We start from the raw sequence: 23,310 nt of genomic DNA, 5'->3' as shown, positions 1-23,310 counted from the left end.
TTTTTAGACATAAGAACCAAATTTTCAACTCATTTTTTACCCAAAATACCTAGAAAACATCATAGACAACTTGATAAACTCATTCATAACTTCAAAAATCCCAAAATCCGTTCTAAAACTTCAAATAAACCCCAATAAAAAAACTTACCATGATCATATTTGTTTTTTTTTTTTAGGAATTTCAAGACAAATAAACCCCTGATGTAAGCTCTCCTATGCAAAAGGAGTAATCTAACACCAATTTCAACTTTTTTGGTGTTTATAATAAGTGTAAATAAAATTTTTTTCTCTTTAGCGGTGGATTCTTGTAACTTCCTCTCACCTCTCTCACAAGAGGGACCAAAAAATAAAAAAAATAAAGTTTGGAGCCAAAATTAACTATTCCCTTTAATTTTGAAAATTGAAGGGGCCTAATATCAATAATTTGCAAAGTATAGGGATTATAATAAATATTTTGCCCAAACTTTTTAAAGCCACTCATTCTCTACGTGTTTTTTATAGCTTGGTTCCCCCATCTTTCAATCCTATCACCCCAAAAAAATTAGCTTATAATTTGGTCCAATAAAAACCAAATTAAAAAGAAAAAGGATTAAAAAATAGCATTATGAACAATAGATCCACAATATCATGTGAAAAGGGGTCCGAATACATTTTGCACAATAAATTCTCCACGCCATTTAGTTTTTTAGTTAATAGATCATTTGTTAGTAAAGTGTTTTTAACTTGTAATGTTTTCTGAATATTTTATAGACAATAATATATTAATGAGATTATTCCACTAATTCAATCACTATCATTTCATAAACATTTTCTTCCAATGAATTTCTTTTAAACATTTTAGATAATCTATTCCATTAAAAATAAAAATAGTTAACTTCTATTTATTAATTAATTAATATTCGATTAAAATTAGAATTAATTGACTCAACGTGATCAGATGTAAAGTATAATTGCAATTCCAATACTCTGTAATTTTTTTTTATGTAAAGTAATAATAATTATTTTTAAAAATATTTTTTTTATTAAAAATATATAAAAATAATATTTTTTAAAAATTATTTTTAACATCCGCTCATCTAATTTAAAGCAAAAAAATAAAAAAATAAATTTTTAAAAAAATTTTAAATTACAAAAATAAATGAGCTTTCAATAAATTAGCTTAAACTATTATTTGTTTTAAAACTTGTGAAATGATATTATTTTAATAAAATAAAAAATCTAGTCTGTAATAAAACTTAACTTAAATCAAGTTTTAAATCGGCGAGTCACCGAATTAACTCGCCTGATTTGGCTTTTATATCTATTCTTCATGAGTGTGGTTTATGGCTATGGAGCACGGTTTATAACTAGCTCCACGTGGGTTGAAGCCAACATGGCGTGCGGATGGAGTTGAAGCTCCCATTGGTCCGAAATCTATCCAAGCTCAGATTTCATTATCCCACATGGCTCCACTCTAAGCCATTCTTTAGATCCTCCTTCCCTCTCTCACTCATCGTCGAAGACAACATTAAAACCACTAACCACAACAAGTGTCTGCAATTTCCAAAGGAAACAACCTCGCTCAGGAGGCGCCGCTACTTCCATCTAAGCTTGCATAGAAACCAACTTCATCTTCTTGAACCAGAGAGATGGCTGCTACCGCTGGAGCTGTCCTAAACGGACTGGGGTCTTCTTTCTTGTGCGGAGGGAAGAGGAACCAAGCCTTGCTGGGAATTGGAGCTAGTAGAACTGGAAGTTTTCCAGTTGGTACAAGGAAGTTGGTGGTGGTAGCTGCTGCTCAACCAAAAAAGTCATGGATCCCTGCTGTTAAAGGTGGTGGCAGCTTGGTTGACCCCGAGTGGCTCGATGGCTCGTAAGTCTGATCTCTCCTCCACCCTCCTTTTTTATGCAACCATATCTGGGTCTTAATCTGAATTCTCTTCTATCATTGATGTCTTTTTTCTCAAGAGATTTTGAGTTCAAATCTTTTCTACCATGTGTACTCCCGGAATTTATTATGGTTGCTAGAGCTGAGGTATTCTAGTCTCCGCACATTTAATTTGCAGGCTCCCAGGTGACTACGGTTTCGACCCGCTAGGGCTAGGCAAGGACCCAGCATTCCTCAAATGGTACAGGGAAGCTGAACTCATTCACGGTAGGTGGGCTATGGCTGCCGTGCTGGGTATCTTTGTTGGCCAAGCTTGGAGCGGCATCCCCTGGTTCGAGGCTGGTGCTGACCCTGGTGCCATTGCACCCTTCTCCTTCGGTTCCCTCCTCGGCACCCAACTCCTTCTCATGGGTTGGGTGGAGAGCAAGCGGTGGGTGGATTTCTTCAACCCCGAGTCCCAATCGGTGGAATGGGCGACACCATGGTCGAAAACTGCTGAGAATTTTGCCAACGCAACTGGTGACCAGGGGTACCCTGGCGGCAAGTTCTTTGACCCTTTGGGGTTTGCAGGGACTTTGAAGGATGGTGTGTACATTCCTGATGTGGAGAAGCTTGAGAGACTCAAAGTAGCTGAGATCAAGCATGCCAGGCTTGCCATGGTTGCTATGTTGATCTTTTACTTCGAGGCTGGTCAAGGCAAGACTCCTCTGGGTGCTCTTGGATTGTAAAACCTTTACTTGATGATCATTTTCTGTCATTATTGTAGATACAAATCTAATTTTTCCTGCCGATAAAGTCTAATTTTTCCGAGCACAACTCACAGAAGTATGAAACTGACACAATAAAATCCATGCTTATATCTCATTACTCTCTTTTCTATTTCGTTCCCTTCTCAGTTCTGTGGGCAAAAAAGAGAAGAAAAAAGATAAAATAAGTGCAATATGCCAGTAATGATAAACCGGAGAACAAGCTTATGAACCGGAAACTTTAACTCATACCACTTCCAAGTACTAGTAGGGTCCCTTGAAAAAGAACTAGAAGGCTTTTCAAGTGCCCAAACAACCACAGAAAACAGAGGGATCGCATGCTTGTAATTGCCATGGATAGATTTTGACCAACTTCGTATGAAAATCATAGAAAGGATTGTTGAGATTTCAGGGGGAAAAAGAAACCAAGAAAAATCAACTGGTGACTGGTAGCAAATAGTAAAACTAGCAGAGATTATTCACTACCAGTAGCCATCAAAAACTCACCATCGCAAACTACCTCACCTCCAACATAAGCTTTCCCCTCCATCTTTGCTATTCCAAAGCGTTTCTGCAGCTTGATAAGTGTCATTCTCATAACTAAGGTGTCGTCGGCAATCACTGGTTTCCAGAATCTCACCTTGTCAATTCCAGCAAAAAAGAAATTCTCACGAGAGCCTCCAACTTCTGGTTGCAGCATGACCAAACCACCAACTTGTGCCATCGCCTGAACCAATGATCGTCAGCTTGTATCATTAGTTATGACATCTATCGAAAAGAAATACATCCATGTTCCATAAGTTGAAGACGATCCTTTAGTTATGACATGTAACTTCCTCGACTGTTAGATGAAGCTTTAGTTATGACATAGAACTTCCACAAACTATCAATTGACAAGGAATACAAGACGGGCTAACAAGACTCAACTTTTGTTCTACTATCACAAATTGCTACGATGATAAATCCTTTATGTTATCCTAACTTAAGATGATGATCATAAGATCATCATGCTCTGGTACTTTCAGGTTCTATTAATCACTTTGTTGAGATTTGCTTTCATGGAACTAGGAAGAAACCCTAATATGCCAAGGAAAGGGAAAGATACCTAGATCCGGTAGAAAAACATTTAGTAAATAGTCCAAACAAAGCCAAGGCATCAAATTGACATCTGGGGTGGAATTGTTATTTCAATATTTAACCAAACTCAAACATGATACCATCAATCCCAAAATGTTAGCGATTTGTCAGTCAGTTTTTTCCCTCTCGATTCATTTTATAGACCTGGTAATCCATGAGCATAGCAAAAACATCTTAAACTATATGTTACTCCAGATACATGTTTAAGCAAAAAAAAAAAAAAGTAACAAAGGGAGAGTGGACAACACATGCACATGCAAAAGTAGAAACAATAAGAAAATCTTAAAAAGTTTGTTCCTCCACACATTTAGGGGATGCCTTCAAAAAATCAAGATACTTTGTTAATTCATGCAGCTTTAGTGTTATGGGGAAAAAAATTCTACATGCGAGGGCAAACAAGATGATGAACATGATAGTCTTTCATGCATTTCCATCAAATAAAGCATTACAAATGCACTGTACACATGAACTGTTAGGCTCATTTGGTAAAGAAAAATGACCTGCCATAAAAAAAACTTAAGCAGCTAAAGTGAAGATACTCCAGAACTGTAAGAGGAAGACCAAATTAAGAAAACATAGGCTCCCAAGGAATCAATCCTGATGATGGAGGTGCGAAGTTCATTATCTGCAGTATCATGCAATTATCAGCTTTGATCATAGACATTAAGCTTAAAAGTAACAAAACTACAGTGGAGATACTTAATGTGCACTGAAAAAGGTTCTTTGGGTGATATTTCAACTATTTTCCTCACAATGTAAAGCTCAGCAGAAAAAGGTGTTCCGTTTCCTTTGAAAAGTTTTTCACAGGGCCTTTTCTTGAAGCAGCTGATCCCAAACACATCAATAAGGTGGCTTGAGCACATAGCAGCAAAGAGAAAAAAGGGTGATCTAGGAATAGGACGAAAGTGTGGATCAGGAACTTCCCAAACAAATTGGCCTATATTTCCATACACGGGGACCATATCAATACCTCCTCTACATGCATGATGTGGAACCTTCTAGCGAAGGAAGTTTGAAGACATGTGTGTCATATGAGAGAAACTGACAAGAAATTCAAGAACTTCTACAGCGTCAGCCAAAAAGATCATCAATATATTCTTAAAGACAAATCAGGCGGTGTCCTACTTATGATCTCAGTGAACGCAGAGGACTCGGGAAAAGGTTCTCCCCTTAAATTATTCCCTAACAAGTCATGTAAACCTCTAACCTTTTCCACTTTTTTATCTACTTTCTGTCTGGGCATCTGAAGGGAGAGTCAATAAGACCTGATTCACACGTACGTATACTGCAAATAGATTTAAGAGAGCCAATTTGGGTAAAGGGAAATGCCACCTACGTCTAATTGCCCCAGATAATTCAAATCTGGGACATGTAGACATAATGCCGAGTTTGCATCACTGTTATTTAGATGATCATTACCAAGAATCACGAGAAAATCCATGCACAGGCAAAACATTACCTCAACCATAAGAACACCAGGCACAATAGGCCTCTCGGGGAAATGACCAGGGAAGAAATTGTCACATTCTTGATGGCAACAGCTGAAACTCCAGGATTGTTCTATCCACCAACAGAAATGGAAACCTAAAAGCAAAAGAAATAAAGCCCAAAATTGGAAATGGCCAGTGAATCCAGAAACACATAAAATGCCGAGGTTGCCATTGTTGAGGATGGAGTGGAGAGTTTAGAACTGACACACAAGTGCTCATGTTGTTATTTTTCCAAAGTGTTGTGGGCGACAGCAACGAGGTTTGGCCTTTTATTTTTTTAATATCATTTTTATAATTATTATCTGAAAATGTTTATTAAATCTTATAAATATATCCGATCGTATATGCTTTGAAACAATCCCATTAAAAATTTAGTTTTGGTTGACATGTAAAATACTAAAAAAATATTGAAGTTTTTTATTTTAAAAAATAAAATAAGATTGTTTTGAAGAATTTCTTTTAAAAAATATTAAATCTTACTCAATTCACGAGTTAATTAAGTTAATTTTTTTAGATAGTTCAATTTCAAATCTGACTTGAATAAGATTCCAAATTAATAGGTCATCAAGTCAACTTATAGAGACATGTCAAATTTAATAATTGTTTTAAGATGTAAATTTTGAAATAGATTAGCATTTATTATGTTGTCGGATTAATATTCCAAAATAACAATAAAAAAATACATAAAATTTGGACTTCAAATTTTAAATAAAACTAAAAATCTATAATAATAACTATATCACCTAAACATTCTACCATGGTGTTTGGAACCGTGAAATTGAATTCAACTTTAAGGGTTAAATCAATTTTTTAGTTTTGAACTCTTAAAAGATATTGATTTTGATTTGAATTTCAATTGCTAAAATATAACCAAAAAAACAACTCAAAGGGAGACCCTCTAATTTGCTATAGTAATTCCTATTGAAATTAATTTTAAAAATACTCTTAATAATACAAACCCTATATTTTACAAAACCCTCCACTGCCTCTTTTCCTTCTTTTCCGGTAAGACCAAATATTTTTCTTATAAATTATTGTGTTTTTTTATCCTCCTTTTGGTTTCTTGTTTGAATATGTTCTTGTATCTTGCTCTTTTTTTTGTTGGGCATGTTAATTTTAGAAAGATATATAGAGACCATTGAAAGCTTATATGATTTCGATTCTAGTTTAGTTGAAAATCCTTGGCTTGTTCCTTTACTCCCGTATATTTTCACCATACCTACTAGCCATTTACTTTTTTAGGAAAACCTTTCCCTTGTGATATGCAGTAGAAATCTTATAGTGACTTAAATAACTATTGTGGTTTTGAAATTTAGAGATAAGAAATGCAAGTTGATGTATTGTATTACATGACTTCAAGAATAGAAAATTAAACTTTTCAAAGCCAATAGTTTTACATAAAACATGGACAAAAAGAGTGTTGTTATCCATTTTTTTTTACCACACACACACACACACACACACACACAAAAGAGGATATACATGAAGAAAGCCTAGAAGATTGCCCAAGTGGTGGTGGAGGACCAAGATGACAAGTGGAAAAGTTTGAGGATTAAAATGTATAAGATCGACAAAATTGACAACCCAATTCTGACTGATAAAAGGCTCCACTGTTAAAAATATTTTCATTTGGGGTAAAGAAACACGAAATTGGATGAGTAAGGACTCAATGAGAATTTCGAAAGGCTTAATTAATGTTATTAATGACTTAATTGCAAGGGAAATAAGTTTTTGGAGCCGATTTGGGTGTTAATTGGAAGAAATTGAAGTTTAGGAAATTGAAATTAGACTTTGAAATGTTTAATTAGTTAAATCAGGGGCTTAATTGTGAAAAAAATAAAGTTTAGATGTCATTTAAGGACTTAATTGTAGATTCTCAAGACCAAGAACCAACCTGTAAGTGGCGTGTGATTGTAGGGGCTGGAATTGACAAAATTAGGGGACAAATTGAAAAGATTCGAGATTTTAGTGGTAAATTAAGGCTGAAATTGAACAAATTAAAAATCAAGAACTGGTTTGTAAAAGGCTTTAAACTCTAAGGCTGATATTTGGATTTGACAGGGGGTGCAATTGCATGCAATTAAATGTTGAGAGACAATTATGGATGCAATTAAAAGGAATTGAAAGAGTAGGGACCAAATTAAAATTGATCAAATTCCAAATTAAAAAGCCATAATTTCTAGAGTTTAACCTAGATGACATGTTGTTCACCCACTGTTCATCTTCTTCCTTGGCAATTTTGGATGCTTTAGCGAGCATGTTCAGGCGAATGAATATGACGTCTCAGACCATCTCAGGGGCTTAACCACCACCATTCAATTAAGAAACACCCCCTCTACAACCCTATGTCCATGAAATTGGACGTTTACACCCCAATTTTTCCATAGAAGTCTCCAATATCTTGTCCCCGATAAGCTTTCCTTGCATTTTCAGATTCTAAGCTGATCAAGTTGACATCTTTGAACGAATAAATGTGAAGTTACGGACCTTTAAATTGAGTAAAGCTGGATCCAAACGAAAGGTATGCACCTCCTCTACCAACTTTAGGTGGTTTCCGATGAGGTTTACATCAGAGTTGCCAACTCGATTTGTCATTTTTCAACAAACCATCCATTTTTTGTGTGTTCACACTTAAAACTTCTCAAATGATTCTTAATTAATGGTTTTAAAAACCTCCATTTCAAGATCAAAAGGTTAGAAATAGCTTTTTGCCCTCCAAATCTAGCAAAACCACCAAGCACCCCTAAAATCAAAACTACCATTGCAAAACCAGCCCAGTACAAGCTCTTCCAGTTATTTGTTTTTGTCCAAAATCCTCTCACTTTGATTAAAGGGCTAAGTTTTGATAAAAAAAAAAACTAGAAATACCCCTATAAATCAGAGAAGAAAAAAAGAAAAGAAAGAGAGGGAAAACATGGGGAAATACATCTGTTAATATACCCTATTGTGAAGGTTCAAGAGCATAACATAAAAGATCTAATAAGATTTGGAAAGAAAGAGAGTGAAAGGGAAAAAAGAAGGGAAAAGAGAAGAAAAAACAACAATCCATAGTCAGTAAACTTTGGGAAAGTATAACCATGTAACAACTCAAGGATGAAGTCCATGTGACCTGTCTATTCATGCTTTCTTAATGTTTAAACAACTTTTGATGTTTTTTGAACTTATTTTAGTGTTATGATGTTTTCTAGTTTTGTTTTGATTATTACGTAAAAATATTATTTTTATTATTTAAATCATGTTTGGAGTTGCTGTTGATGTTACTGAGTGACAAGACAATATGTTTGTTACTAATTTTGATAAAATAAGGTAGTTTTGGATTTTAAAAAAAGATGACAATTGGTGTTTAATGTCTTTTCTATTTTTGTTAGTGTATGTTCTTGGTTTTTGAACATGGTTTAATTTCGAAGTATAATTTTCCCGTTCTTTTATAATTAAAAAACTAATTTTCAAAAGTTTGTCACTAAATATAACCATTAGAATACAATCATTAAAAACATAAATTGAAACATAACTGTTATAATATTTGAATTTTAAAAATAATTAAAATAATTTATTCAAAAACTAAAAATAAAATATTTTTGGTTTTTATTTTATTTTAAAGAGTATGAATATGATAATGTTAGAAAAAAAACTTATTTAAATAATGTTTTAGCTAAAATTTAGTTAAAAGATAAAAAATATGTACATTAACAAGAACTAATTGAGGATGAGAAATTATTGTTCCCTTACTCATGGATCATTGTTTATTGGAACAATGATTAATTCTTTTAGTTTTTTTTAATTTTCTTTTATCATTTAATTCTTGGTTTACTAAGGATTGGGTTTTGTAATTTATTTTAATTTTCTTTCTATCAAGTTATTCCAGTATCGTAATCCGAGTCACGAGTTTGATGAGTTAAATCAGCTAACTCAAGTTTTTTATCCTTTTTTTTTAATTGAATCTTTTCTTATTTCATCATTTAACTGTTGATTGAGAATTAAACTTCGTTATTTGTTTTGATATGTTTTTTTATAAGATTATTCTGATCTGGTGACCCAGGTTGTAGACTTGATGGGTTAACCCGGTTGACTCAAGTTATTTTTTTGGTTATTTTTAATTTTTTAATTTTATCATTTAATATTGAGTTGATTATGAATTAGACTTTATAATTTGTTTTGATTTACTTTCTATAAGGTTATACTGGTCTCATTACACAGATCACGAACTTGGTTAGTTAACCTACGTTAATTGTACTCGCAGGTTTGAGAGGTTACTCCAAGTTGACCCAAATTAATCTAATATGTTTTTATTTTAAAAATTTAAAAATGATATCGTCTTAATTTTTTGAGTTAAATTATATTTTTATCAGATGTTAATATTATTTTTAAATCTATAAGTCAACCAAATCAAATTAACTTAAATAACACTTGACTTAAATTGTTTCATTTATATTTTTGAACATGTTAATTTCTTTTTATCTGACACGCACGCACGCACGCAGCTGTGTAGCGCGGGATAATAATTTAGTGGATGCTGTAAGCTTAACCTAATTTCTTTATGCTAATCTCACCTTAAAAATATATATAAAAAAATGTCTATCTCATTTTCCACGCCTATAAAAATCAAGACCAGGTCGACAATTCTCTCCAAGCAGTCAGTCCATTTCCCTGTCCAAGCTCTAACACAGAGAGAGAGTCAACTCTCTAATGGACTCCAACAACAATAACAACTACTCTCCCTCCTCCACCTCCTCCCCTCCCCACCCGACCAGCACCAGCACCACCAGCATCAGCACCACCACTGACCCAGTTCAATCCTGGTGGGAATCAGTCTCCAAAGCCCGTTCACGCATCCTCTCCCTCTCCTCAATCCTCCCTTCACACCCTTCTTCCTCTTCCTTCTCCCTTTCCTCCCTAGCCGACTCCGACCGCCCTGCCATTTCCTTTCTCTCTTCCCCAGAAGCTTACTCTCACATCTCCTCCTCCCTTTCTTCTCCTCTTTCCGGCTCTGGCTCCGACCCCCTCTGCCAATGGCTTTACGAAACTTACCTTTCCTCTGATCCTAACCTCCGTCTCATTGTCCTCTCTTTCCTTCCTCTTCTGTCTGGCATTTATCTCTCTCGGATCCACTCTTCTGATTCCTCTTCTGCTCCTTCCCTTGCTGGCTTCGAAGCTGTTCTTCTTGCCATCTATTCGTCCGAGGTTAAATCTCGTGGCGGAAAGCCTGTGGTTGTCCAAATTCCTCATCTTTCTCAACCTTCTCTTTATCATATCCCGCGAAACAAGCCGCATAAATCGCAGGTTCAGGCTCCTTCTACTGGGGTTCTGTCCCCCCCACTTGAGCCCCAGATCGCTATTAAGTCTACTAAAAGGCCTGTCATTGTTGGGGTCGCTTTGGACTGTTACTTCAAACACATCTCACAGATGCCCAGTTGGTCTAAAGTCGAATTGTGCCGGTTTGCGGCCGCCTGGGCTGGACAGGATTGTGCTTGCCAAGATAAATTTGATGAATTTGATGGTGCTGATTATTTCTTGGAGGGAAGGAATGTAATGATAAGCAGTAATGAGATTGAAGACAGCTCGGGGATCTCTGAGTCTGAGCCTAAGGGAGTAAGGATTCCTCTGCCTTGGGAGATTTTGCAGCCATTGTTGAGGATTTTAGGGCATTGTTTGTTGGGGCCATTGAATACACAAGATGCTAAGGATGCTGCTTCTGTTGCTGTAAGAAGGTTGTATGCTAGAGGGTCTCATGATTTGGTTCCACAGGCGATTTTAGCGACCAGGAGTCTAATTCAGCTTGATAAGAGAACGCGTGAAACTGAAAAGGCAACAGCTGCAAATGCTTCTTCAAATGCCAACACCCCCGCCAAAGCTAAGAAGCCTGAAATTCTCCTAGTCTCAAAGTGAAAGTGGTTTGTTTTGGCTGCGGTTGGCGTGGCGGGTAACCTCTAGGTTTAAATCATTAATTTTATTAATGTTTCATAATACCTACTTTAAATCTGTCATAGCTCTTTGCAATGGATCTTACAGAACATGCTCATCTATGGCATGTAAGTGGTTTCACTTTCTTGTCAGCACTGCACACCAAGTAGAAAATTATGTTTCCAAAACTTCGTTCTTTGTTACGCATCATATATATATAAATTTTTTTTTTGGTTATCTTCTCATTAGTGTTTGACTCTAGCCTATTAACTCTACAGAACGAACATCCCTTTGAAGAATTGATACAATCTGTCAACAAAATGTGTTTTTTACACTAATTTCTTATTCCATGGAAAAGATTGTTATGCACCCAACTTAATCAATGTTGCTCCATGAAGTCACGTATCATTGCTTTATCAACGTTCTGCTAGTGGGATAGTGGCTTATCTCTAAAGTAGTGTTTGAGTGCTCTTAGGAGTAAGTTTAGCATCCACTCTAGTTGGTGTTTATTAGTTGCTACTTATTAGGAGATGTCATTGTACTCCTCTCTATAGATTAAAAAATGACGGTGAATAAAAGGGGAGTTGTCATTTTTCAAGTAAAGTTGAACTTCGCTCATTGGGATGATTTTGGGTTTCCCTTGAAGAAATCCTATTACCACTAATTTTCTGTATCCAAATTGGTTAGTGCCCCCTCTTAAGAGTTTCTACTAATAATCAGGGCAGTGAAAGGTTCTCTTGATAATGCATTTGATTCTGCATGGAAAATTGGTTGCTCTATCACAAATGTCAGTATTCATATGCAGTTTCTATGTTTAGTTCTGTTTGTGCAAATTACAACTGTTGGGTCAATGTAGGAGGGAAATTTGAGATCCTAAACCTGAAAAGGAAGCTTGTATGGGAAAGTTTCTAAGAGTGAGTTGAAATTTGAGATAGACCTGCAGAGAAATAGTAAACTTGATAAGGAACAGATAAATCACCTAGCACTCCCAGGAAACATTCATCATGATCAAGCATCAATCCTAAGAAAGCCAGTCACTGTGAACCTGATATCTGTAGCCTCTCAACATTTTGGTTGAAACTTCCTTTCCAAAATAAACCTCACAGCCACATACAGCCCCTCTAAGAAGGTTACTTGGGGAGGTGCCTCCAAGTTACAGACTGAGCAGGTAACTTCATTAAGGGTGACATTCTTAAAAAGCAAGTGTCCTACACCTAGATATTCAGTTGGCATAATGACTATTGATTAAATAGATTGAGTTTTTGTCAGAGAATAGGTTTTCTTGATATAGAGAACTACTAGCCTCGCACTAGTAGATTCAAGGATTTACTCCTTGATTGTAGGCATCCCACCTTTTCACATATTTAGGCCGAGGGCTGCACTTTTTCAATAAAATCTCATACTAAAATTGAAAGAATACAAGCATATATAATGCTTGTGTTATTCTTACTCTTAATGAGACTTAAAATTCCTATTTAGGAAAACATAAGGATTACTATACAAGAGACATAAATAAGTGTACTCATAAAAGCAACAAGATAGTATATAAAAGTCCAGCCCTGTTATCTAGAAGCTGCCTTTGCTGGAACTCAAAAGAACTAGGAAACGAAAACCAACTCTCTTAACCAATCTTTGAAGGCATTAATCCACATAGTTAAAAGCGTGGTTTTAATATCCCCTTTTGTCTACTTTGTAAATATTGACCTTCAGTTGCATTATCTGCTGCCTAGAAGCATGCCATATTTCTCTGTGAGAATAAGTTCTATGAGTTGCATTCTTTAGTGGACTAGTTCTTGATGGTTGTTCACCTGATGAATGGTTACAAGGATTTTTACTACCCCCATTGAATGTTGTTCTGAATCTCGTGACCCAGAACGTGGTACGTTTGTGATCCCGTTAATTAAAAGTAGCAACCCAACTGTTATCGTGTTGATAGTTTTAAGTTTTGAAAGAGATAGTTTCAAAAGAGATCTAAACATCGCGTTGCTAAAGGAATCCTAATGAGATAATGCAAGTAATCAAAACCCTTGATTCTCTCATCTTCATTTAACTGAAAAGGTATAGATTTAGTTGAGTTGAACTCTTTGATTCTGCTTCCTAGAAAAAAATGAGGGAGGGGATAATGTTGCTGCCTTTGGAAGAAAAGAGAAAATTGGAAATAGCATTATGTTGGAGAAAATCTTGTTCACAAGTAATTAGAGATTTAATTTTGCAATTTACTGAATTTAAAAGGATTGGGTGTTTGTAAATAATACATGCATGCATATATGGGAATGACCTAAATTAAAGCAAACCATGACCTGAAATAGTGAAACCCAACTAAGCCTACCCACCTTGTACCACAACTGGAGTAAGTGGCAAACCGCATACCTGTAGCTTACCAAGTACCATAACAAACCAGGTCCCAGGTAACAACTTGGTATGAAGTGTGTCTTGAACTGTACGATCCAACACATGTTATCATCCAGCCTGACAAGTTGGAAGAAAAATCTGAGTGGAAAATATTGTCAGCTTTGTCATGGTAACATTTGAACCCAATCCTATATTATTTAGGATCAAGTTGACCTTTTCCTTAAGGAATTAGGGTTACCAGTTTTTTTAGTAGCAAGAAAGTGCTCTCAGGATTGTGAGGTTATATGGACTCCCGAGCAGTGCAAATTGAACTTCTTACTTCTGTTGGAAAAGGTACATTCAAGTAACTTTCTTTGACCCAATAGATAATTGTGTAAGAAATTTTTATTGAACTGGATTAAGACTAATTGTAAGTCGTGGAGTACAGTGCTCATGGTATATGAAGAGATTAGAAGTTTGGTCTTTTTAGCCTTGAACAAATATGTAGAAGCGCTCATCTTGTTCCTTCATCAAGATGCAATAAGATTTAATTTCAAAATTTGACATGGGGAGGGGACATGGTAAATATTTATCATTTTAGAACTGGAGAAGATGAATAAATTCAAATAGAACTTCTGTTTAACTTTAATTGAAACATGTTAACTATTGTTTTGCCTAGAAAATTCAGAGATTAGATGCTGGTTGGATTAGAGGATAAAAATTGATAAAAGAAACTTGATCCCCAAAGATCATTTAAAAGTTTATTTTTCAGGTCCTTGGAAAATGTGTGAAGTCTTTAGTTGGAGCATTTCTGAGAAATAAAGGAGCATAGGCTTGTGGCGTCCGATCACCATACCAAAATTTACCGGTACTCAAGCCTTAAAGTTTTTAGGAGTGAATATCCATAACATTTGGCTTGTCAAATTGATTCTCTCAACTATTTCCAGAACTAGCACCTTGACTAAAAAATCTTGGAGATGAGAAAATTCTGCCACCTGTGGCGATTTTGGAGTAACACAATGATTCATTGTTTATTAGACAAAAATGCCATCAACTTTTATCCTGTTAGAACACGATGACCAAGCAACTAGCATATATTGTAATTTCAATTATTCTTTCACTTTTCATTGGTAAATTATACTTGTTGTCTCCTTTTGACCTTGTTAGTGGCCCTTCTCACGCTTGAGATATTGGGAATATTGTTTACGAGGGATCCGAGATGAAAGAAATTTACAGTGGAATTGATGATTTCAGTGATGCTTATTTTCTCCAGGTTTTCTCACGAGTTTCCGGCTCATGCAGGTTTCTTGGGTACCTGTGACTATGAGTTGAAGCTGGATTACTCCAACAAGGGTTTTGTACCTTCTGAGGTGAAAATGCTCGACATTCAAAACAGCAAGAGAATGGCATCAAACAGCTAGAGATGCTTATGTTTAGAGGCGTACCATTTCAAGAAAGATTAATACCATGATCATTATTCTGTAAACAAAGCTGTGTTTGGTATGTATGTGGTCTTCTATTTAATGAGTGCTGTTGTTACTTTGTTGAAGGTATGCAAATAGTGAGGGACATGCTCGGCGTTGTTGTTGTTGTGTTGTATACAGGGTTTATGGATTCCAAGGCTTGCGAGCCATAGTTGCCACCTTTTATCTAAGTTTCTGCGATTTGACTTCTTTTGTTGATGTTAAATGTGACAGTATGTTGATTGCGCCAGGTTTCAGTCTGTTTGCCATGTATGCTTCATGACTATTCTGTTTGTCTGTGGAAAACTTCCTCCTTTTCTTCATCTGACTTATGATCAATCCAGTGACCCGTGACTCAGGACTCTTTCGGGTTGGTGTATTATTCAAGGTGATCAACCGCACTATGCAACGCAAAAAGTGGTTTGCATGATCACCCTTTCCAAGTGGATCCCAACCTGACATGGTAACGTAGGTGCAGTGACAAGTTGCCTTCCTTTTTTGAGTCAAGCTAATTTCTGTTGAACAGGTCAGTGATTTTTTTTATAATATGATATTTATCAAATATGCAAACCCGGCTTTGGATTAGATCGGCGACTTCTGAGTATACTAACATAAAAAAAACTTGCATTTCTTGTATACAAAAAAAAAATATAGTGTATAGTATGCTCAACTTGGAGCGCTTTGGCATTCACAAACTGTTCTGACTCTCCAGCTAAAATCCGTCCGAATATTTGGTCATAAACAAGCAGGTGATGATAGGCCGAGGTTTTAGAATAAAATAATTAATATATGCGAGCATATAATTGATGGTTCATGTTCCATTTTAATATTAATCAATTAAAACAATGTAAAACAATCTAGTTAATTAACCTAGGAAACTCCAACAGTTATATCATAGCATTCTTGGTTTTATCTTCCAGCAGGAACATACTTGTCAGTTCTAGATTATGTTTGTTAGCTGAAAAATCAGTTTTTTTTTTTTATTTAAAAAGTAGGTTTTTTTTTAAAATAAATTCCTGAAAAGTGAATTATTTTTCTATATTTAGTAGTGTTATAAAAAATAAATTGGAAAATAATTTCCAGTATTTGGTTATGTCATGGAAAATAACTTATTAATATTTGTTTTCAAGTTTATTAAAATATTGAGGAACAAATCTTACAAGTTAAAATGTTAAATGAGAATGAAATTGAAATAAAAATCTAATTTCATAAATTATCTCAAATAAAATAAATAACAATCAAAATAATAGAAATTAAATCTAATAGATAAAAAAATTAAAAAATAATGAAATTAAAATAATAATAATTATAATTTCATAAATTATTTCAAATAAAATAAGTAACAATCAAAAGAATGAGAACCAAATTTGATAGATAAAAAATTTCAATTAAAAAAACAATAAAAAAATACAAATAACAATCATAAAAATAAGAACCAAAGTTAATATAAAAATCAAATTAAATCAAATTCTAAGGGGTGAAATTAAAAAAAAAAGATTCAAAACAAAATATATAGCAATAAAAAATTTGATGATCGAATTTGTTATAATCAGCAAATAATATAATATTTCTAAATTTTTCACAACTTCTGAAAAGTGTTTTCTGTCTAAAGTAAAAAGAAAACACTTTCTTGAAAACTAAGTTAATTTTTTTTTAACTGAAAAGTATTTTTTATTAACTAACTTTTCTAATGACAAACAACAATAAAAAATAATTTAAAAAATAATTTCCAAAAACCAATTTTTCATCTAATAAATGAGTCCTGGTAGTAGCATTTTTAGTTTGGAAATTTAGGATATGCGGAGCATCTCGCTAGCTGAGGCCAATTTTACATCAACGTCCAATTACTTAACTTCCATGGAACAGATCGGCTAGCTTCCACTTTGAAATTTGAGTTGCAATCATGGGATTTTTCTCCAGTCCTGATCAAGCTGCTGTATTTGCTTCTCGTGTTACCTTTCTCAATATTATACCTACTCAAATATGCTACAGCAGCAGAGTTTGATCCTTCACGGTACTCTTTTCTGAATGATAATTGGACTGGCCCTCAATGCAATACAGACTATTCCTCAACATGGCATGGCATGGCATTCAGTGCGTCGGTGGTCATGTTACTGGAATCTCTCTGGAAAGTATGGGGTTGGATGCTACATCAATCGATACCGATGCATTCCTCTTCCTCACCGAGCTGACTGTCCTAAGCTTCAAGAACAATTCAATATCAGGGGGCATAACAAGATGAAGAAACTTTGATTTATCGGGAAACAAGTTGTACGGTTCAATCCCAAGGTCACTGCTAAGTCTTGAATTGTTGGAGCCGTTGCTTCTTCAGGATAACTATTTGAAAGGCTCAATCCCAGAATTTAACCATTCCAGCTTGAGAGTCTTTAATGTCTCTAGCAATGATCTCAATGGCTCAATCCCAACAACTCACACTCTGCAATCTTTTGGCCCTGATTCATATTCTAGTAACCCTCAACTGTGCGGCCCACCTACGTTTAACACCTGCAATAATGTTTCCACAGCAGTTGGATGGAGCAGCTGATCAGAACAACACAAATTCTCCACCTGATGAACCCCCAAGAATGTCATCTAAACCTAATTCTGCAACCACGTACATAGTTCTTGACGTTGTTGGTTTAGCTGCGGTGATTTTGCTCTTCATTTTTTACTTTAAGAGGCTAGGAAGCTTAAGAAAATGATCAAGAAAGAGGATGAAAGAAAAGGAGGAGGAGATACTACTATTGTTGATGATGGTTTGAGGGATGAGATAGAGGAAAAGGGAAAGGATGTCGATATCAGAGAAGAAAAAGGGAAGCTTATTTTCATAGAGGAAGAAGCAAAAAGTTTCCAACTGAATGATCTTCTAAAAGTTTCTGCTGAGGGTTTAGGCAAGGGGAACCTGGGAAATTGGTATAAAGCTATGGTGGAAGGCAGGGCCGCTGTTGTTGTAAAGCAAATAAGGGATTTGAAGCCATTAAGTAGTGAGGAATTCACAAGGCAAATGCATATAATTGCTCATCAGAAGCACCCCAATTTGCCACCACTTCTAGCTTACTCCTACTCCAAGGATGAGCAGTTTCTGGTACACAAATATCCACAAAAAGGAAACCTCTTTACTCGCATTCATGGTATTTATTCACTTCGATTTGCTCTTTCCCTCTTTCTATTTTTTTTTATATACAAATAAAATAAATTCTGGTTTTTCTTTTGCATTTTTTAGAAAGTTTAAATCATTCTCTTATTCTTTCTCTCACATTTTATAACATGAAATTGATGATTGGGAAGATTACATGCATTTCTTTTATCTATTTTATTATCTGCAACCAATTATTTGTAATATATTTGTTCAACAATGCAGGTAGCAGAGGAAGGGACAGGATTCCATGTAGGTGGAGCGCAAGACTATCCATAGCTCGAGGCATTTCACGAGCCCTGTAGTATCTTCACATCAATACTACTAACTCAAAAAGCGTTGTCCCTCATGGCAACCTAAAATCAACAAATGTTCTTCTTGATTGGAACGGGATGGTTTTGATATCAGATCGTGGTCTCAGATCACTAATAGCTCAATCCATTGCAGCTCAGAATCTTGTTTCATACAAACCACCTGGATATCATATACCAAAAAGGTTTCTAAGAAGTCTGATGTTTGGAGTTATGGTTGCCTTCTGCTAGAACTCTTGACTGGAAAGCTACCAGTCTATTCGGCTCCTCCAGGAATGAAGGGAGTGGATCTTTGCAGTCGGGTGAATAGAGCAGTCAGGGAATAATGGACAGCTGAGATACACGATATTGAGATTCCTGTGCAAAGAAGTGCGTATTCTGGGATGCTAAAACTACTGCAAATTGCAAGCCGCTGCTGCGATAAGTTCCCCTATAACCGACCTGAAATGACAGAGGTGGAGAACATCAAAGCTGTTGAATCAGAAGATGAAGAATTTGTGGATCAATCAGACGAATCTCTTCCAACAAGTGCCAGCTTAATTAACATTGACATTAAACTGTCAGACTAAAAAACCACAACAACAGATCGGTGTTATTTTTCATCATCAGAAAAATAAAATATCCAAATGCAGAAGAATGATTGCGAGGCTTGGAACAGTTGTTGTACTTGACATTTTTTTCTTTATGTAATTACTTTGTTATTCTGTGACAAAAGTAAACCTATTCTCTACAGCCTCTCATCCTTTTCAAGTTTTCTAGTCATTTAAAATTTGGGTTGCTAAATGCAGTTTTATAGTCACCTTCAAATCTCAAGACACTACAAAGTTGCTGGATCTTAAGACACATCAAATCTCACAAGCAAATTGACCAAAGAGAGAGCTATATCCACCCTTGAGAACAAACTGTTACATGAATCTGATCTATCAGACCAAAATAATTTTAATTAATAACTGATACAGTAAATCAAGACAGTGTAATTGGCTCGTCTAAGTAGCCAAGTTCATGTAACAATTTCTTCTCCAAAGGGCTTGGAAGTTTTCTAAATGCTACGCTATTGCAACCTTTTTAAGGACCTCAAAGGATAGCATTATTGTTTTCAAATTACTCATGATATGCATTTAAAACAATCAGGAAAAAAAAATCACAGCACCAGAAAGATGGTTGATACTTATAGTTGGCTGATTAATCAATGCGATTATGTGATAACACGACACTTGCAGATGCTGTCCAGCAAAGGAATAAAGTGGTACATGACATTACAAGAAAAGGTACAGAAACAGAAACTAAGCACACCCTCATACATGCATGCCTTCTCCACAACCTGATAAACACTGCAATTTGTATTCCAGTCTGTTCACCTTTGTATTTTAGTTATATTATCGGATAGCAACTTCTGACGGTTGCTTAAACTCAAAAAAAAAAGAAAATAGAAAGCGTAAGCATATACAGTCAAGAATCAAAATTTACATTATACACGCAACAGACTAATACGGCTAGGAAATGTGTCGAAGGAAAACCTGCAGCTTACATGGCCAGAACAATTAAAATGCAAAAGGGAGGCATTACGGGTCGATTACAAGAACAATATGGTCAATCATGATCAGACAGGAACACGGTAGGATGGATCAACCATTTTCAAGACAAACAGGTTTCCTTTGTCACCCCTGGATACTCTGTTGAAATAAAAAGGAACAGTATGTTACATACGCTGAAAATAGACATGCATGGTTGTGAACTAGTAATTTGGTTGGTTACTATTGCACCTACAACAGAACATAAAGAATAAAAATCATGCAAGTATAACCTGATTATTCATCAAAAACAAATGAATTATAACCTGATTATTAATCAAGAACTAATACAAACAAAAATGTTCTACTAGACTTGGTATTTTCAAATGAAATGGTTGCTTCCCACAGACACAGATTATGGACATGATTAATGGTTTATCATCAGCAGACAAAGAACTAGTCATGTGTTTAACACGGGAATGAATTGGGCAAAAACATGCAAAGAATGATGATGCGTGTGTGTGTATACGCATGATCCTGCATCAAGCATCGAGCCAGAGTTGTACTGCTCAGTCGATAGGCATGCAACAGATCTCCTTCGATTATGGCAGAAAGTATGTGCTTGCATGTGTTTTTTTTTTTGTACATGAATGTTCTCTTTAACCTATGGTTTCTCATACAGAAATCAGACCTTATTAAGCCACGATCTCCATCATTTCTTTCAGTTAAAAAAATTGCTAGTAATTAAGTTGACAAGGTTCTCTGATGTTGGTGCATTCTATTATCATAAAGTTAAATGTCAATAAGTTACATTATGCTATGATTGTTATCTGTATTCCATCCCTAGCAGTTCTTAAAGCACTCCTAATTCTTATGAATTAATGGTACACAAAAAATGAGTGCACTGACCGTAATTCTTCATCCAAATAAGTGATTTCCAGCTCACCACGAGCTCTTCCTGGTGCCTTAACTGGTATCTGTGCAGGATGTTAAGAGCATTTTGTGAAAAGAAGTGGCAAAAGGACTTAGTGAAAAACATTTTGAGATATATGCTTCATAGGCTTGATTTTAGGGCTCAGGAATACTTGAGTCATCAACAAATTGAAAACACCTTGCTAGTTTGGATCTATACAACTCCAGAAAAATAAGTGCTACATAATTATAGTTTACTATAAAAATAAGACGAGAGTACCTACCAGACCAAGAATCTTGAAGACATCGAACTTTACAGCAACTTTTTTTGCACTCAATGGTGTTAAATCTGCAGTTACCTACAAAACATGAACGTCAAACTGATAAGACGTGAGACTGAATTTACACCTTTTTTATTTTTCAATGGAGAGCCCCTAACCCTAAACAGTTTTACTTGTGGAGACTTAACGTATAGTTTTCAAGAAAAACACAGAACACGGATGCAGTGGTAGTCTTTTCAGATAAAATGGTCGAGAGTGTAGGGTATATATAGCTTATCTGTTCTTTATAAAAAACAAAAAAAGAGTAAAAGGAAAATGGAATGCTTAAAAATCAAATTCCAATAATCCCTTTTACCTGGTTGAAGAATGGCCAAGATTCCATGTTCTGGGCCCTAAGTATATCAGCATTGATTGCTTGGTAGTTTGTCCTGGATCTTAAGAGCTTTGGCCTCTGCACGACATTATTTCTCGAGTGATGTCAACTCGTACAAGAAATACAAGAAACAAAGCCACCTTTTTATTTATTTATCATTAATATTTTCTTCACGAAAGACAAATCGAGACAAGATGCTTGGCAAGTATTCATTCAATTAATAAGTCAAGTGTGCAAAAAAAAGGGAAGGAAAGTGCTACCACCAGTTCCATTAATGGTGTATATTGATTGGATAATCCCATGAAACTTGTTTAGATTAGAATACATGGTGATTCTGTGATTGTTGGGATTAATTTCATACCAAGAAAATACGCTAAGATCACCAAAAGAAGTGAATGAAAAGTGTCAATTGTCCAAACATATTGAAGTGCCAAACAAAGCAAAAGAAATATTTGGATGGATTAATTTGAAAAATACATAGAAACAACATGGTATCTGAGCTCACTTGTGTTTGCAAAATAGATTGTGAAGTGGTGTATAGAAGCTCCCATTTCCCGTTTAGTAAACCAGATTTCAATGGCTCCTTTGTCGGATTCACTGCTTCAAGCTTCCGAGCAATCTGTAAAGAAATGACTTCCAAGAATAAAAAAGTTGCGCATTCATCAAAATTAAATTCTTTCTTTAAAAGATCTTAAGAACACATCCTCTACATTAGTTTAAGCATTCAACAATATATTTTCTGGAACGTTAATCCTAAGTTTCCAACTAAGAAAATATATATTTGGGGTGCATTTTAATTAGCTCAAGTTCAAGAAAAGCTTCAACGTAATAAAATCTTCAGAGTTACAGCAAAAAATCATCATAAGGCAAAGAAGAGGTGATGGGAATGGACCAACCTCATCAACTCTTTGTTGGTCTTCAGGAATGGCGTCTGCTCCACGATCAAGGGAATCAATGGCCTCAAGAAGTTCCTCCTTGAGGACCTTAGCACTCTTGCCCTTTTTCAAGAAAGCAGGAAAGAAAGAAACCTTAGCGCTCCATGATCTATCAATGGTGGAGTAGCTTGAAGAAAGGTTAAAGTAGCTGGTTTGGTTGGAGGGTTTACCAGTAGAGAAGAAGAAGTGAGAGGTGGTGAGTTTTGGAAATGGTGAGTGAGTTGAGAATTGAGAGGCTGTGAGGACTGCTGGAGAGTGTGGAGATGAAGATAAGGCCATTGTCATGGCAAAGGTTTTGCAGAGAGTGATCTTGAGGTTGTCTTGTGTTTTACTATAATAAAACCAATCTGCTTTTTTGCAAGAAAAAACAAAGGCCCATGACCTTGGCCCAACAAAAGCTTTAAGTATTTAGGGTATGTTTGGAAATATGGTACAAACACGTTTTTAAAAGTTTCAAATTTTTTTTTGTTTAAAATAATTTTTTTATATTTTCTGATTATTTTAATATGCTGATGTTAAAAATAATTTTTTTTAAAAAAAATTCATTTTAATACATTTTTAAATGAAAACCACTTTAAACCGTCACCACTACTATAATTTCAAACAGGGTATTAAAGATACCTAATAAAGTTTCCACAGGGAATACACAAGAGTAAAATATTGCTCAAGTATACTTACTAAGGCCCTTATAAAAAATATTTTTTTTTTTGTGAAATAGTCTTTTAAGATATTTTTGTATCTATAAAATATCAAAATAAAATTCCTATACCAAAAATTTCAAAATCTAACTCCCACTTAATACCATTAATCCATTTGAATGTCTTGCTATAAAGATTTTAGATATAAAAAGTTTTTATTGATTTGGATGGAAAGTGTCATACAAATTTTTATATTTATATTTTGAAATTATGTTTAC

At 35.1% G+C, this 23,310-nt stretch overlaps 3 protein-coding genes and 2 pseudogenes across 5 annotated transcripts; 3 read left to right on the top strand and 2 right to left on the bottom strand.

Moving 5' to 3' along the window:
* The first annotated feature begins 1,340 nt into the window (after nt 1-1,340).
* LOC7473011 (chlorophyll a-b binding protein CP24 10A, chloroplastic) lies at nt 1,341-2,731 on the top strand. The gene is made up of 2 exons (XM_002298142.3): nt 1,341-1,852; nt 2,046-2,731. Exons 1-2 carry the CDS (start codon nt 1,629-1,631, stop codon nt 2,593-2,595), a joined length of 774 nt encoding a protein of 257 aa, XP_002298178.1. The 5' UTR covers nt 1,341-1,628; the 3' UTR covers nt 2,596-2,731.
* On the bottom strand, nt 2,576-5,476 carry LOC7486682 (uncharacterized; annotated as a pseudogene).
* A 4,361-nt stretch (nt 5,477-9,837) lies between these two features.
* Nucleotides 9,838-15,145, top strand: LOC7473012 (A-agglutinin anchorage subunit). Of its 3 annotated transcripts, none has more exons than XR_002982510.2 (2): nt 9,838-11,269; nt 14,775-15,145. XR_002982510.2 is itself a non-coding variant. In XM_024603739.2 (2 exons), exon 1 carries the CDS (start codon nt 9,927-9,929, stop codon nt 11,124-11,126), a length of 1,200 nt encoding a protein of 399 aa, XP_024459507.1. In that variant the 5' UTR covers nt 9,838-9,926; the 3' UTR covers nt 11,127-11,171; nt 14,775-15,145. The 3 variants fall into 3 exon arrangements, 2 of the variants coding, with proteins under 2 accessions (XP_024459507.1, XP_024459505.1); XM_024603739.2 differs by having other exon boundaries at nt 9,838-11,171; XM_024603737.2 differs by having other exon boundaries at nt 9,839-11,160.
* LOC7486683 (probable inactive receptor kinase At2g26730) lies at nt 14,517-19,114 on the top strand (annotated as a pseudogene).
* Nucleotides 19,115-19,704: 590 nt separating this feature from the next.
* On the bottom strand, nt 19,705-22,723 carry LOC7486684 (probable plastid-lipid-associated protein 4, chloroplastic). Its single transcript, XM_006369290.3, has 6 exons — nt 22,356-22,723; nt 21,965-22,078; nt 21,442-21,537; nt 21,090-21,164; nt 20,803-20,870; nt 19,705-20,055 (listed from the first exon to the last, which is right to left on the bottom strand). Exons 1-6 carry the CDS (start codon nt 22,677-22,679, stop codon nt 19,983-19,985), a joined length of 750 nt encoding a protein of 249 aa, XP_006369352.1. The 5' UTR covers nt 22,680-22,723; the 3' UTR covers nt 19,705-19,982.
* Between the last annotated feature and the right edge of the window lie 587 nt (nt 22,724-23,310).

Source organism: Populus trichocarpa, chromosome 1 (genome assembly GCF_000002775.5).
Source record: "Populus trichocarpa isolate Nisqually-1 chromosome 1, P.trichocarpa_v4.1, whole genome shotgun sequence".
NCBI lineage: Eukaryota > Viridiplantae > Streptophyta > Magnoliopsida > Malpighiales > Salicaceae > Populus > Populus trichocarpa.
This window is presented reverse-complemented; position numbering and strand designations above follow the sequence as displayed.

Bases quoted from the DNA above. Each gene is read 5' to 3' on its own strand.
- LOC7473011 (XM_002298142.3), top strand. From the start codon at position 1,629: ATGGCTGCTACCGCTGGAGCTGTCCTAAACGGACTGGGGTCTTCTTTC. The intron at 1,853-2,045 runs GTAAGTCTGATC...TTTAATTTGCAG, and splicing joins CCCGAGTGGCTCGATGGCTC to GCTCCCAGGTGACTACGGTT.
- LOC7473012 (XM_024603739.2), top strand. From the start codon at position 9,927: ATGGACTCCAACAACAATAACAACTACTCTCCCTCCTCCACCTCCTCC.
- LOC7486684 (XM_006369290.3), bottom strand. From the start codon at position 22,679: ATGACAATGGCCTTATCTTCATCTCCACACTCTCCAGCAGTCCTCACA. The intron at 22,079-22,355 runs GTTGGTCCATTC...ATTTCTTTACAG, and splicing joins ACCAACAAAGAGTTGATGAG to ATTGCTCGGAAGCTTGAAGC. The intron at 20,871-21,089 runs GTAGGTACTCTC...CATCCTGCACAG, and splicing joins TCTTCAAGATTCTTGGTCTG to ATACCAGTTAAGGCACCAGG.